Consider the following 15,229-nt stretch of genomic DNA (forward strand, 5'->3'; position numbering starts at 1 on the left):
TTACTATTACACGGATCATTAGAATTTTCACTCTAACACTAGCTTGGACCCCGTTAGAATTAATCAGTGGAGAAACCAGATGATGAGACCGATTTTTCATTTCAGCCAGCGTTTCTCCTGTCTTCTATGTATCAAGCAGGGCACAGGTGTAGGGCACAGTCCCTTCTCCTCTCTACATCCCCGGCTCTGCAGTAAGCAGGATTGGCCAGCAAGGCACTCAGCCCAGCCCAGAATTTCACTGCATGGTTTTCAGAGAAAATCATTTGAAAATCAATATGAAGTCACCATCATGCAGAGAAAGGTATCTGCAAGGTTATGTGTGGAGGGTCCAGTGATGAGTTCTGAGATCAAGGTCCCTGATCCTCTTCAAAGGGGTCTTAGAGGAAGGAAAGAGCAAAAAACAACTCAAGTGAAATAAGACACTTGGGTTTGTGTTTGACTCTCAAAATTATGTTTAATGAAAAAAATCAGTGACACATGCCAAGGGAGTGAGCTCTGGTCATTAGGTATTTTTCTTCATGTTGCTTTTGGTTCCCCAGAAATAAAAATAAACACAAAGTGCAAATCCTTGGGAATAAGACTCACTCCTCCTACCTCCCTTCTGTGAATAGATTAGTGACAAATGAGCAGCGGAGTAAGGACTGTATTAGGGGAGAAAAGAGGATTCTGGTAGAAATGAGACTAGAGGTTCCTTTTGCGTCTGTCAGTAGTTTCTGAACCCTCTAAATCAGACTCCTGCACAGAGGGTGCACATAGTTTGTATTTTCATGCTCTGTGGATTAATTTCACAATCAGTATCATATATTTTAGTAAGTTTCTCTAGGAATTAGGACATTTAACATTTCATAAACCCCAGAATCTTACAAAGTTTTGTGATTCTTTTAACTTAGTCCAGAGGCAAAAAGCCAGACTGGATTTTATTTAGGTGCTGACAGAACTATTTGTTTAAAATAACAATTTCAAGTAATTTAAAGATCATAAAAATTATCACGAAATACCAAATTCATCTCCTCATGTACTCTTTGCAAATGTAAGACAAAGCAGAGTTTTATAATCTTTTAATAACTTGTGTAACAACTGTGGTTTTGGCGTATCTCAAAGGTGGAATTCTTTTAAATTATAAAGGATTTTGTATGCTTGAAATCCTAGGAAAAGGGAAAAAAAACAAGTTTAAGTATAATGTATTAATTCATATTTAAAGAAATATATAAATTTTATCAGTATAAAGCTACATGCGCTATGAGAATTGATAGGTAAAAACCAGCATATAGTTAACTAAATCTATTTTATGGGGAATTAAATAAATACTAGGAGACAAGGTCTCTGAAACTTTGCCTAAAGAGTAAAGAAGTCGGAGTGGGAATTAGAGTGGGAGAAATCTTATCTGCTTGGGGTATGCTCCTGCTCAGCATCCTATCATGCACGGTACAGCTCCCCCAAAAGGAAACTATGCAAAATTGTAAGAATTCATTATATAAGAATTCAAAAGGGAAATTACAATATAAGAATGATGAGAAATTGTCAATAATGCCAAGACTGAGAAATTGTGCTCTAGGACAAAACCAGAATGGAAGGCTTGACCTCTCAGTGGATGAGGGCAACCAAGAGGAAGACAATGAAAAAATAAAAGGTTTCTGCTCTTCTGATTCAGCCACAAAGTGTCTCCTACTGTTTGGAAGGATGAGATTACTTTGTTCCACATTTAAGGAGTGTTTTCTATAAATTGTAGGAACAAATATGACAGAGTTACACATTGCTTATCTGCTAATGAAAGAATTTAATACGATCGTGGTACAGTAAACTACAAAATCAAATGACTTCTGTGAGAGATTCTGGAGTAGACAATTTAAAAAAAAATCAAATTTTGACAGAAAAAAAAAAAGTCTATGGGACAATAAATGGGTCTTAAATTTAGTGTCCATTAGAGTCACTCATGTGTTTAAAATACCAGTGTCCACTGCCTCCCCCGAGCTTTACATAGGAAATCTAAGAGAATCCTTGCCACTGAGTGCCAAGGAGGTCAGAGAACCAGTGTTCCATTTCTCAAGACAATGCTTAGACCTCCAAAAACACTGGAAACCTTCCTCCCTTACCTCTCATATTCCTGAAAAAAAATCCAGAAGGTTGAATATCCATCCAAAGAGCTACAAAATCTGAGCAATGATGGTATTTACTGCTTCACTGTAGAGTTCACAAATGCAAAAGTACACAAGGGTCCAAATTATGTTGCCTAAACCATCTGAATTGGATAATTATTGTATCCCTTCAGGGAGTTCTGAAATATTCCTTTCGGCAATAGCAGAGGATATTCCATATTCCTAAATTTTCCAAGTTCTCTGAATAACCAAAGGAGAGTCTTGGAATCAAAGATCTGGGGGAAGCCATCTGTTTGGGCAAGCTGACAGGAATCCAGGTGCCTGGATCCAGCCCCACCACTATGATCCTGTGAGAACTTGGGTCTTAATTTTCTCATCTATGAAATGGAGCTGATAACACCAGACCTAATGATGCTACGGAGGCTAATGATAGCAAACATCATGAGAAAAAGAATGGTAGGCAAAGCCCCATTGCTCTACAAATGCAACTTTATCATACCATTCCAGACAGAGGATGGAAGCTAACAGTCACTCACCTCCTTCTGAAGACCAGTCGTAGACCCTCGCACAAAGTGTATTAAAAGTGAAAATCCATCACTTTCTGTACAATCATTTCATTTCCCCTGCCCTATTTCCTAAACACATCTGATCTATAAATGTGCTTCAAAAATACTCACATTTTCACTCATTGTGGTGGCTTTAGATGCAGAACTACTCTTCCTGTTTGTGGAATATAAAAGACAATATTAAAACATGCCAGCAAGCCTAACTGAATTTCTTATATTTATAGACAATATTCCACAGAGAAAGCCACATAACAAAGTAACAGCCTGTGAAGCCCTATGTATCTCATTGTAGCCTGGGGCTAAAGATTTCTCTGGAATGTGCAAACAGAGACTTGCTTTTAACTTAGCAACTTTTTAGCATTTAGCACTTTGAAAACTTGAACACTATAATCAAAATTCATTTTTTTTTCCCCACGGAAAGAAAGTTTTACATGGTAACTAAGGTTCTAATCGTCTGTTATAGGCTGAACTGTGTCTTCCCCAACAATTCATGCTAAAGTTCCAACTACCAATACCTCAAAATGTGACCGTATTTGGAGATAAGGTCTTTAAATTAAATTAAAATGAGGTCATTAGGTGGACCCCAATCCAATATGACTGCTGGCCTTATAGGAAGAGTAAATGTGGAGACAGACACAGGCATAGGGAAGACAATGTGAAGACAGAGAGAAGATCATGTACAAGCCAAGCAGAGAGAGGCTTGGAACAGATCTTCCCTCACAGCCCTCAGAAGGAACCAACCCTGCTATCATCTTGATCTGGACTTGCAGCCTCCAGAACTGTAAGAAAATGAATTTCTGTTTAAGCTACTCATCTGTGGCACTTTGTGACCACAGTCCTAGCAAATTAATATAACACCCAATTCATTATCCAACAAATTTTAAGGGCCATGGATTTGACAAATGGCAGGAGATGTGTCTAGGAGTAAAGATACTGCCTCCCAGATTCCTACCTACCTAAGAGACAATGTGATTAAAGAAAAGAATAATCTTCTCCAGGGTAGTGATGCTTTCTTCTGCTCAAAACCCTCCAATTACTTTCCATCTTCCTCAATAAAAGTGGAAGTCTTCACAATTGCCTGGGGTGGGACGTGGGGTGGCTATAGCATCAGGCAACCCTGTTTTCTGAACTCTCCCCCTTTGCTACTGCTAGTCCTGATAACTTGGAGCTCATTTTGGACTTGTACTGGGATAGGATTAGACACAGTGAACAGGGTTGAGCAGGAAGTCTAGGAACAGGAAATCAATGGCAGCTAAAGCAGCTGAGAGTAGAGAGGATGCCCATTGCTCCGCATTGGGTCTGCTATTTCCATGTACACCGGAAGGACAGTCACAAATCATGCACATAAACTTGGTGATCTCATACACCAATGATTCCTAAATTGCTAATCCTAGTTATTTCTCCAAACTCCACGTTTATATATCTTGTTACCTACTAATTATCTCTACTTGGAAGCCTAACTGGCATCTCAAATATTAAAATTCCCAAATATTCCAGACCTTCCCACCTAATGCTCCCAAACCTGCTCCTCCCAAAGTCTTACACATTTCCGTAATTGGTAACATCTTTCTTCCCGTAGCCATGGAGCTATCTTTGATTTTTCTCTTTTTCTCCCACATCCACATCCAACCAATCAGTAACTTGTTCAAAATGTATCCAGAATCCTATCACTTCACATCTCCAACACCATCACTTTGGAACCAGCTACCATTTTCTCTTGGCTGGATAATTATTGAGTAGTTTTCTAACTGGTCTCCCTGCTTCCTCCACTCTTTGCTACCTTATAGATGATTCTTAACAGAGCAGTGAATGTGAGCTTCGAAGAATTAAGTAACAGGATATTACTCCCTGACTCAAAGCCTTCCAATGACTTCCCATCTTACTCAGAATCAAAGTCAAACTCCTCACCACTGCCTAGAAGGGGCTCCACGTAATCTGGCCTCCACTACTTTTGTGCACTCTTCCCTTCTCTCCATTGTCCTCACTCAGTTTCAGCCACACCAATCCCCTCAACGTGCCTCAGATACTTACTCCAGGTGTGCGTGGCCTCTAGACCTTTCCATCTGGTTCTTTCTCTTCTGCTTGAATGCTCTTCTCATGGGCATCTGCCTAATTTGCTCTTTGTGCTCCTTCAGGTCCTTCTCAAACATCACTGTGAATGAACCACCTAACCACCCTAAAGGACGATCTCCACTCCTACCCTGTGCATTCTCTATTCTCTTACCCACTTTAGTTTTCTCCACAATACTTATCACAGTCTGACATACTGTAGAGTTTACCTAAGTGTTTTTACTTTCCACCTTTCTCTATATAAGCTCCATGAGGCAGAGAGCTGGGTGGCCCGTTTTGTTCACTGCTGTACTACCACTCCCTAGGAAGTGTTGGGCACAAAATAAGTATTCAATTCAATGTGAAAATGGCTGTTCAGTAAAATTTTATTCGAAAATTTTTAATTTAGCAAAATACAGTAAATATATTTTTTAAAGTAGTACTATGGAAGTGCCTACAGAGTCAAATTAGTGACTATATGTCTTCTCTAGGTAATTAAACAACATTGACAGGTAGGCATGAGGCATGAAGTGGGATGTATTTCTTGATGAATCTGAGTCACTTCCCATAGGGATAAAACCTTCACAAATAACCCAACTTTCCATGTTTGACTTTAAACAGAGGATCAACAGAAAATTAGCTGAGGTGGGGGAAAGGCATGCATTTAAGAAAAGTATACTTACTGGAACGAGGTCTCTTCTACAAAAGAATAAGTGTATATCATTAATGCAAGAGTTAATATGGTATGATACATATTCATATAAAAGCAAGTGTAGGCTTAATTTCTTTTACTCGGTCTTGTTTCTCTCTTGGTGACATTTGTACTTTCTAAATCAAGGGTTGGCAAACTATTTTCTGTAAAGAGCCACAAGGCAAATATTTAGGCTTTGTGGGCCAAGAGGTAGAATTGAGAATATTAAGTAGGTACTTATATAATAAGAGAGACCAAGTTTCCAAAAATTGTTATTAATAAAACTCAAAATATAATAATAATAATCAAAGCCTTTAGTATAGGTCTATTAATTGGAAAAATAGAATTCTTTTGTTGACAGGGGATAACATTTCTCTTAACTGGGATTCAAAGTTAGTGTTCCTTATTATCAAACAGATTGTAAATGTTCATTTGTAAAAGCCATTCTTAGCTTGTGGGCCACAGAAAAACAGGTGGCAGGCTGCATTTGGTCCACTGGTCATAGTTTGCCAACTCCTGTCTGAAATCAAGTTCAAGAAAATGATCCCCTTGGATAGATTTTCTGCCAGCTGAGGATGGGAGTAATATTCTTCACTAATGAGTTCCTATTACCCAAGTCAAATCTTTAATTAATTCAGTATTTTAAGAAAAATGTATTTACCAAGTCTCCGATAAAAATACTCAAGACAGATACTCTTTGCAAGTAGAGATAAGGATGACAAGAATTTTGCATGAGTAATCTTATCTGTCTGTACTTTCACTAGTGACCAGCAGGGGGCCTCAGCTGGATTCCATTCATAAAGTTACATTTACACTAGACTAAGATTGGAGCATCAAAGAAAAGAGCTATTAATTCACAGAGCAGCTATTCTTAATTATAGGGAATATTCTTGAAACAATGCCATGGAAACATTTCATGACACTGAATATCTATTTATAGGTTAAGTTTTATGTTAGTATGTTTTTTAAAACCTAAATTCTAAAATTAATGTTCACTGTAAAACAATGGGTCTAAAACTTGCTTATGCTATAAATTGATTTACTATTCTATGAAAACATTCTGCTTTGTACACTATTCCCAATGGACTCTATGGAGTTCTGCAGCTTTTGAGCTCTCAGATAATTTTAAAGACTGGGAGTAAAGAAATACATTAAGAGAATAAAACATCATTATTTTTTCATCTCATTCATATCAAACGTATTTTATCATCAAATGGGGGTTTGGAGTTATAAGAGGTCTAAACTCAAAGAATTAAAAACTTTGTCCAGAAGCAACTGTAATACTATTGGTTTCTAGTTTTTATTGAACAATGCTATATACAGTTGTGCTAAAGTTGACATTCAACATTCCACTGTTCTACACTGATAAAATATTCCACTGATTTATTTCAGTGGGACTTATGATAAAACTGGAAATCAATTTACATCTTGAGATATATAATTCCTGACTTAAAGGGCTCTTAAATACATGTCAATATACTATAAATATCCATGTACGTTGACTATCCGTCAGTATCACCCCATTATGCCATCCCACGGTGCCTCTCATATAGTCTGTGGTGTTTCCTAAATGTTGACTTGAGGAAGCTCTGCCTTTTCTCCCTCTGTTTGCCAAGGTGCTTCATAACTCACCTACATGTCACTTGGGACATTTTCTACTGCAGAAAAAGCAAGGAAAAATACTCTCTAGAGTTTGTTAGAGCTAATTAGGAGAAACAAGGTCTTGTAAGAAAACTCTATATCCACAGGAGGTTGTCCAGTGAAGAAGGGTGAAACTCACTTACTTGAAAAGTAGCCTTTCCTCTGAGCATAGCACACGCCAAGGCCACAAACAGAAATCACTGAGGCCACAACCACCACAGCTGCTATGATGCCACTCACATTGAGATCATCTGGAGCGCAAAATAAACCAGGCATGAATTTGGGTCAAATAAATGGACAGATGTAGTTATTAAATTGAAAAAATTCAAATAAGCTCCCCTTGGCAGCTATACCATAAACATGGATAGTTTCATGCTGCTGAAGCCTGTTCAACTGATTCATTCCAGGACAAGGTTCAAAACTGATTGAAAATATTAACGGAATTAAGTTTTGCAAGAATCTTAAATTGAAAGAAGTTCCATGATTCAGAAATAACGTGTATGGTATTCCCTTGCATTCACTTGGGGAGATAATACTTCAAAGGATTAAATATCAGATTGGAAGTGATCTTCAAAGTTCAGTGAGGTCAAGTATTCAACTACCACACACCCCCAATTCTACTCAAAATTCTTCTACACCATCATCTGTGTCAATTTTACCGATAACGGAAAACTCATTCAGCCCCAAAGAAAGCCATGTGACTCTTGTTCTATAAAGTAAGAGTCGGAAACATCTTTCTTGAATTTAATTGGGCTTGTGTGTGTGTACTTATATACACATACACACTCACATACACATATGCCATTAAACTGTCATCCCATTAAGTTTAAAATTAACTAAATTCCCCAAGACTTTTTCCTGTTGCTATTAAGTCATCTTTCCTCTAACCTAATACAACTGGATTTTTTGGACCCAAGTTTGAAATCACTACCATGTTACCAACCTGCGAGGTTTTCTCAGATACTGATTCTGTTGTCCAAGAATTAGATTATGAACCTTCCAAGATCAATATTTATGTAATTGGGAACAGCATCAAAAAATATCCTCATTCAAATCATTAATTAAAATGATGACTATGACTTCGTTAGGGAAAGAACTATGGAACAGGCTATTACGTACCTCCCTTCATATAATAGAATTTATTACACCCTCTGGGTATGGGATCCAACTGTGTGAATCCATCCATCTAAATATTTAACCTGGGTCACATTTCTCCAGCTTGTCCTTCAGGATTTCATGAGCCACACCCTTCTGTCATTTGGATACTTCCTATGTATTGATTAATATGTAAATTACCTATACTTTTTAAAGGAACAATTCCTCAAAGGGTTCTTGTTTTTTTTTTTAATTTAATTTTATTATATTATGTTAATCACAATACATTACATCATTAGTTTTTGATGTAGTGTTCCATGATTCATTGTTTGTGTGTAACACCCCGTGCTCCATGCAGAACGTGCCCTCTTTAATACCCATCACCGGGCTAACCCATCCCCCCACCCCTCTCCCCTCTAAAACCCTCATTTTGTTTCTCGGAGTCCATAGTCTCTCATGGTTCATCTCCCCCTCTAATTTCTCCCCCTTCATTTTTCCCTTCCTACTATCTCTTTTTTTTTAACATACAATGTATTATTTGTTTCAGAGGTACAGGTCTGTGATTCATCAGTCTTACACAATTCACAGCGCTCACCATAGCACATACCCTCCCCAATGTCCATCACCCAGCCCCCCCAACCCTTCCACCCCCCTCCACTCCAGCAACCCTCAGTTTGTTTCCTGAGATTAAGAGTCTCTTATGGTTTGTCTCCCTGTCTGGTTTCATCTTGTTTCATTTTTCCCTCCCTTCCTCTATGATCCTCTGTCTTGTTTTTCAAATTCCTCATATTGGTGAGATCATATGATATGTGTCTTTCTCTGATTGATTTATTTCGCTTAGCATAATAAAAGGGTTCTTGTTTTTAAAAGCAAGTATTAATTAACGTGTGATTAATTTGAAGAAAATATTAGGTAGCACTTTCTCAACAATAATTTTAGATATCTAAAAGCACTGCACATTTTGGGAAAGATTTTTTTTAAGAAATATTATTTAAGTGAGTATGCTTATCATAAAACTTTCTGGTCTCAAAATTTTTTTCTAATGCCAAGGGTTATTAATTTTCTCATAAATCTGAAATATTAACTGATTTTTTTAAGAAAGAAAACTGAATACCTCTTTTGGAAGGCTGAGCAATTTGACCAGAGTAGAAAACATTAATTATTGTTTGGCATAAACTCAGTTCAGTTTTAGGGGCACCTGGCTGGCTCAATCAGTAGAGCACATGACTCTTGATCTGAAGGTTGTAAATTCAGGCCCCACATTGGGTATAGATTTTACTTAAAAGTAAAATCTTAAAAACAAACAAACAACAACAAAAAATTCAGTTCATTTTTGCTTAAGCATTGAGAGGTCATTGAGATCCAGCTATTTATTTACTTAAAAAAGCAGTGGAAAAAATTCCATAATATTCATACTAAGGCAAAATGAAATTAATAGGGAAAAATCTAAAATAATCATAATCTAAGGCAAAATTAAGTTAATAACTACAGAACCAAACTGTACCTACTATTTTCTTTGTAGTAGTCAACAAATGTGACATCTGTGAAGGTTTCAATCTTAGGGCTATTATCGGACAAAAATCTGTCCCATAGTTTGTCAATGAACTTGACATCTATGAAGGATTCAACCTAACGGCAGATTCTAACAAAAAAAACTGTCCTATCCTGTAAGTTATGGTATAAATTTTATTTTACTTTTCTCAGTGAAATGGAAGAAGCCTTGTAAGTTAGAGCTGAGTTGTTTTCATGCTATTTGCCATTGACTGTGAATTACTGAGCAAGTTCTATAACCGCCTTATGCCTCACTAAAGAGAAAATGTAACAACATGTACAAAAATATTTTTTTTCTTTAAAAAAAAAAGGCCACTATAAAAGGAAGGTATCATTATTCTAACTGAAAGGAAAGGAACCAAACTGTTAAAATGCTAAGTGTGAGTGGGGTCTCCTGGGAATTTTACAGGGGGCAGCTTGGGAATAATCATCAGGTCCATGACTTACTTTCTTTCTATACTTCAAAAAGAGCTTCTTTAGAACAGATTCTGGTTTGCGTTATAAGTTACTAGTGATAACTCACGAAGGAAACTTGACATGTGATTTCACGAATTCTTATGTATCAAAAGATATAAATTTCAACCCAAGGGCATGAAACATCTAAGATCAATGGATGAGCATTAAATGAACGAATTTTAACTTTTAAGTCAACTTATACGAGGAAGAGTAGATACGTGAAAATCGTGATCAAATTAAAGTGGTAAGACTAGCAAAGCACAAAGTATTAAATTTTAGCTGTTCTGGGGGCGCCTGGGTGGCTCAGTCGTTGAGCATCTGCCTTCGGCTCAGGTCATGAAAAACAAAAAGGTTACAGTAAAAAAACATGAGGGTCGTATGTGAATGAATGAATGAAGTTAGGAAAACCCTGTATCAATGCATTAATTTTAAACATGTTCTGATGAATTTTTCTAAGGATAACTCCAAAGTAGCACTAAGAGGGATACCTTCTGATATTTTCAGCAAACGCTTATGTTTGACTATAACTATCAACACTTGAGTGAATTGGGTGGATAATACGTATCCCTGAATTTTAAAAAGACACTTGCGGAAATTAGAATACACTATTGAATATCTTACACTTTAGAGCATTCTGCGGTCTAATAAGATTATATTTTACTTAAAAAATAATGCCAAGAGTTTAACTGTACATGAACAACACAAATTAGTGTGCACAGATCTGCATATCTCTGAGCACACTGAAAACATGAATTTCTGACCTCACAAAGATGAGGACAAGCTCCTGAACCAAGGGGGGCCATGGGTGTTCCACTTCGGGGTGCAGCCCTCCTGAGTGATCTTTAACCCCGCAGGTGTCATCTCCAGCTAGCCCTATTACAAAACACCCTTTTTCAAAACACAGGACTTTCACAAAGGGAGAATTGAACCAAATTATTAAAAACGAAATGAAAAAAACATGTTTGCTCTGAAACTCATATAATCTGAAAAGATTCCTGAGTCTGATTTTATTGACTTCTAGGAAGCTTATTTTGTGAAATACATGGCAGCTATGTTTTATAGCAAATAGAGATTCCTAACTACATTCGACATGTCTTTTTTGAGAGCCCACTCTGGGATAAGTAAAGCACTGTATTTTAGGGGATTGAAAAAATTATCAAACACTAAAATAGCCAACTCTTGAGAGTGCTCACAATATGCCAATGCTATTCTAACCCTTCCAAATATCAATTTTGTCTTTCTTTCTTTTTTTTTTTAAATTATTTTTTCTTTTTGTTAGGTAAGCTCTTCTCCCAACGTGGGACTTGAACTCACGACTCCCAAGATTGAGTCACATGCTCTACTGATTGAGCCATAACCCAATGAAGACAGCATATTACTACTTCTATTTTGGGGAGACTGAGGTTAAATAACTGGCCCAAGAATATGTAGCTAGTAAGTGACAGAGCTGGAAATTGAACCCCATACCAAATCCTTGACCCTGAGCAATTTATAAGACTCTTAGTTTCTGTTTGAAAGAAGATTGCCCAGACAAGCATATATTTAAAACAATGATTTGAAAAATTCAAAAACTTGAAAAGTAGAGTGCTAAATATTCTTGGCTTGTTTGGGACATGGACTAAGAAGAGCATGTTTGCTTTTTGCAACACATTATGTCAAGCTGATTTTAAACATTCCCTCTGGTTTATTCTTCCAATCACTCAGGCACAATCCTACCCCTTGCTCCTTCCCATCCCCAAGTACGTGCGCGCTCTGACTGCAAACCATTGCTCCTCCCAATATTTCATGCTTACCGACTTGCATTCGTTTCCCGGGACACCTGCGATGTCCAACAGAATTACGGGCTTCACAGGAATATTCTCCACTGTCTAGTTTTGAAACAGTGTTAAATTGCTATTTGTGGAAGGAAAATAAATATATATTTTAAGCCATAAATCTGTAAGTAGACTCCTGAAGTAACCGTGTCTCTTGAATTTCAGTATTAAGTTGGTCTCTCCTTTTTCATGACTTAGGACTTGATGTCTTTACTGTGAATTCAAAACTTTGCCATGCCTTCAATGGGTAAGTAGCCAGGCTTCCTGTTTATTTTGACAGAGAAAGACTTAAATATATATGGGGAAGTGTCTTTGTTCTGTGATACTGAGGAAGTTTTATGGTTAGGAAGGCAATTGGCATTTTAAAGTTTACAGCACAGGTAATATTAAAGTTTTGTCAGTATTTCTAATTCCCAAGAAACACCATTTGTAAAGGAAGGCCTCCTTGGCCTGAAAGGGCTAATGCAGTTTTCTCAGCCACAAGTGAGTTCACTACAGCAGGAAATGATGAAGACTTCCTTTAGAGGGTCAGAGCTATTACCAGGAAGGAGCAGAGGGTCGAGGAAAATCTTAATCAGTTTAGCTTATAGGATTAAAAATTCTATCAGCTGTGGAATTTTTGAAAATTCTGAAAGGATAAAGGTCTAACCTTTGCTCCTTCTACTCTCTGCCAAAACAACTGAAAGGTAAGACTTTGGTATAACAGGTTTCATAAGTGTTATTAGTGGATTTATCCCCTTGGTGAATTTCTGGAAGGAAGGGAGGGAGGGAAGGAGGAAGGAAGGAAGGAAGGAAGGAAGGAAGGGAGGAAGAATAGATGAAAGGAAAAAAGGAAGGGAGAAAGGGAGGAAGGAAGAGAGGAAGGAAGGAAGCAAAGATGGATGGATGGATGGATGAATGGATGGCTGGATGGAAGGAAGGAAGGGGAGGGAGGGAGGGAGGAAGTTAGTTAGGAGAGAGGCAGGGAGGAAGGGAATGCAGTGGGTCATGAATGCCTTAAAGGATCCTGCCAGGACCAGCACAGAGGGAGAGAGGGGTGCACAGAATCATGCTTTCGTGCCCTCCTGTCGCACCCTCAATACTGCCATGGTCACCATTGACCGCAGCCATGACAGCCATGAATCTCTAAGGAGCACCTCCTCATTGTCTTGGATCCTCATGCAATTCATGTTCCTAAAAGCAGCCAGGTTTTTATCTACTAACTCCCTTTTCTTTCTCACTTGTCATTACCCACTATCTACATCCCCCTTCTTTCTGTATACTTCAACATGATGGGACAGAAAGTTTCCCCTCGTGTATTTCACCTTATGAAATCCTCTCTCACTGTCCCAAAAGCCAGACTATAAAAATATTCACCAGGAATGCAAGGCCAAGGGTAAGTATTAATGATAAGTTAGACTAAAACCATAAAGGATCTACTAGGACATAACTGGTAATTAAAAGGAAGTCATTGTCATCTATACACTGGAGTCTTTGTTGCCTGTTTCTTAGGAAAGAACCCACCTTTATTCTGCCCTGGTGCATCCCTTTGACATCATAAGATATTTCAAGGGTTGAGGCTAAGTGGGGAAAGTGAATCTATATCAAACTTGCCTTGGGGCTTTTATCACCTGCTCCGAGAAAAAATAAATTTGAAAAGTAAATACAGCAACATGTGACAGCAGTTTTTCTGTCCAAGTTCTCAGTGTAAAATCTATCGGACCTGCTGACTGAGCCTGCTGGTGCTGCAAGGGCGGGAGTGTGGTCCTCCTCAAGGAGCCACATCCAGGGGCGCCTGGGTGGCTCAGTCGGTTAAGCGTCTGCCTTCGGCTCAGGTCATGATCCCAGGGCCCTGGGATGGAGCCCCACATAGGGCTCTCTGCTCAGCGGGGAGTCTGCTTCTCCCTCTCCCACTCCCCCCTGCTTGTGTTCCCTCTCTCACTGTGTCTCTGTCAAATAAATAAATAAAAAATCTTTAAAAAAAAAATCTCTAAAAAAATAAAAAAAATTTTAAAAAAGGAGCCACATCCATCGATATGCTTTATGATTTAGCCACTTTATCAAATATGCTTTATTATTAACCAGAGGGTCTGGTTTTTAAATGTTATTGTATACTAGTAGAGTGAAAGAATGAATCTTTTAAAAATTTATTAAAATTATTATTATTAGTTCTCTATATTGTCTCCCCATCTCTGGTAGTACCTTTTCCATCACTTCCCTGGGCAGGTACTACCATCTTTCCCACTGCCCTTCCTCTCTCCACCTAAGAAATGGTATCAGCCCTCTCTTCTCCATCATTTTAGTTCTAATAATTTTTCTTCTCCAAATATAAGACAACTATGACACCAATGCTTGAAATGACCTTACCAGAGTTCCAGATTTTGTATTCATTGTATAGGAGCTGTTGGTGCTTTGGGAGCCAAGTTTTGGATTCTCTGACAAAGGGACGCCATCTTTAAACCATGTGTACTCAGGAGCGGGATTCCCTTCTTTGTCCTGACATCGCAGCTCTACCACAGTTCCACTCAGAGCAGAATTGGGTACTTCACAGGTTGGAACTGCTGGGGCCACTGAAGGAGGGAAGTCAAATGGCACTGGTTATTTATAAGCTTAACAAGGATTTTAACAGCCACGTTAACATGGGCTTGTTGGACACCTGTGATAGAGACTGGCCACTCGCTCAAGAGATCCACTTCCTTTCTTCACGGGCACACAGCCAGACCACATTCGCCAGCCCCCTTACACCCAGATGGGGTCATATGCATGAGTTCTGGCCAATGGCATGTGGGGAAAGTCATCTATGCCGTTTCCAGGCCTGACCCATAAACCCGGATCTAGGTACTACTTTGAAGAGATTTTGGAGATGTAACTAAGGTCCCAAATCTATTGTCTCTTAAGATAGGGAGATTACACAGGTGGGACTGACCTAATCCCACGACCCCTTGAAAAGTTGTTTTCTCTGGGTGGTCACAGAAGGGAAAGTCAGAGATTCAGAGCACAGGAAGGACTCAACATGCTTCTGTTGGACTCTAGATGGAGAGGGCCACGTGGCCCTGCTAGTGCTGCAAGGGAGAGAGGGGTGCCCAGAATCATGCTTTCGGTGCCCTCCTGTCACACCCTCAATACTGCCATGGTCACCATTGACCGCAGCCATGACAGCCATGAATCTCTAAGGAGCACCTCCTCATTGTCTTGGATCCTCATGCAATACATGTTCCTAAAAGCAGCCAGGTTTTTATCTACTAACTCCCTTTTCTTTCTCACTTGTCATTACCCACTATCTACATCCCC

At 38.6% G+C, this 15,229-nt stretch overlaps 1 protein-coding gene across 2 annotated transcripts in view; it reads right to left on the reverse strand.

Annotated features, from left to right (window-relative positions):
* Window positions 1-433: 433 nt before the first annotated feature.
* JAM2 (junctional adhesion molecule 2) overlaps window positions 434-15,229 on the reverse strand; it is a 61,415-nt gene continuing 46,619 nt past the window's right edge. Inside the window, exons 5-10 of one of the 2 annotated variants that reach the window (XM_021678042.1) lie at window positions 14,306-14,508; window positions 11,939-12,038; window positions 7,187-7,294; window positions 5,395-5,410; window positions 2,774-2,816; window positions 434-1,145 (exon numbers count right to left, since the gene is read on the reverse strand). In XM_021678042.1, the coding sequence (XP_021533717.1) occupies window positions 1,113-1,145; window positions 2,774-2,816; window positions 5,395-5,410; window positions 7,187-7,294; window positions 11,939-12,038; window positions 14,306-14,508 (503 nt within the window). In that variant the 3' untranslated portion in view covers window positions 434-1,112. Of the gene's footprint in view, window positions 1,146-2,773; window positions 2,817-3,402; window positions 3,442-5,394; window positions 5,411-7,186; window positions 7,295-11,938; window positions 12,039-14,305; window positions 14,509-15,229 lie in introns of those variants that run through there. The other variant, XM_044913784.1, reaches the window with a different exon arrangement.

This window comes from Neomonachus schauinslandi, chromosome 1 (genome assembly GCF_002201575.2).
Source record: "Neomonachus schauinslandi chromosome 1, ASM220157v2, whole genome shotgun sequence".
Lineage (NCBI taxonomy): Eukaryota > Metazoa > Chordata > Mammalia > Carnivora > Phocidae > Neomonachus > Neomonachus schauinslandi.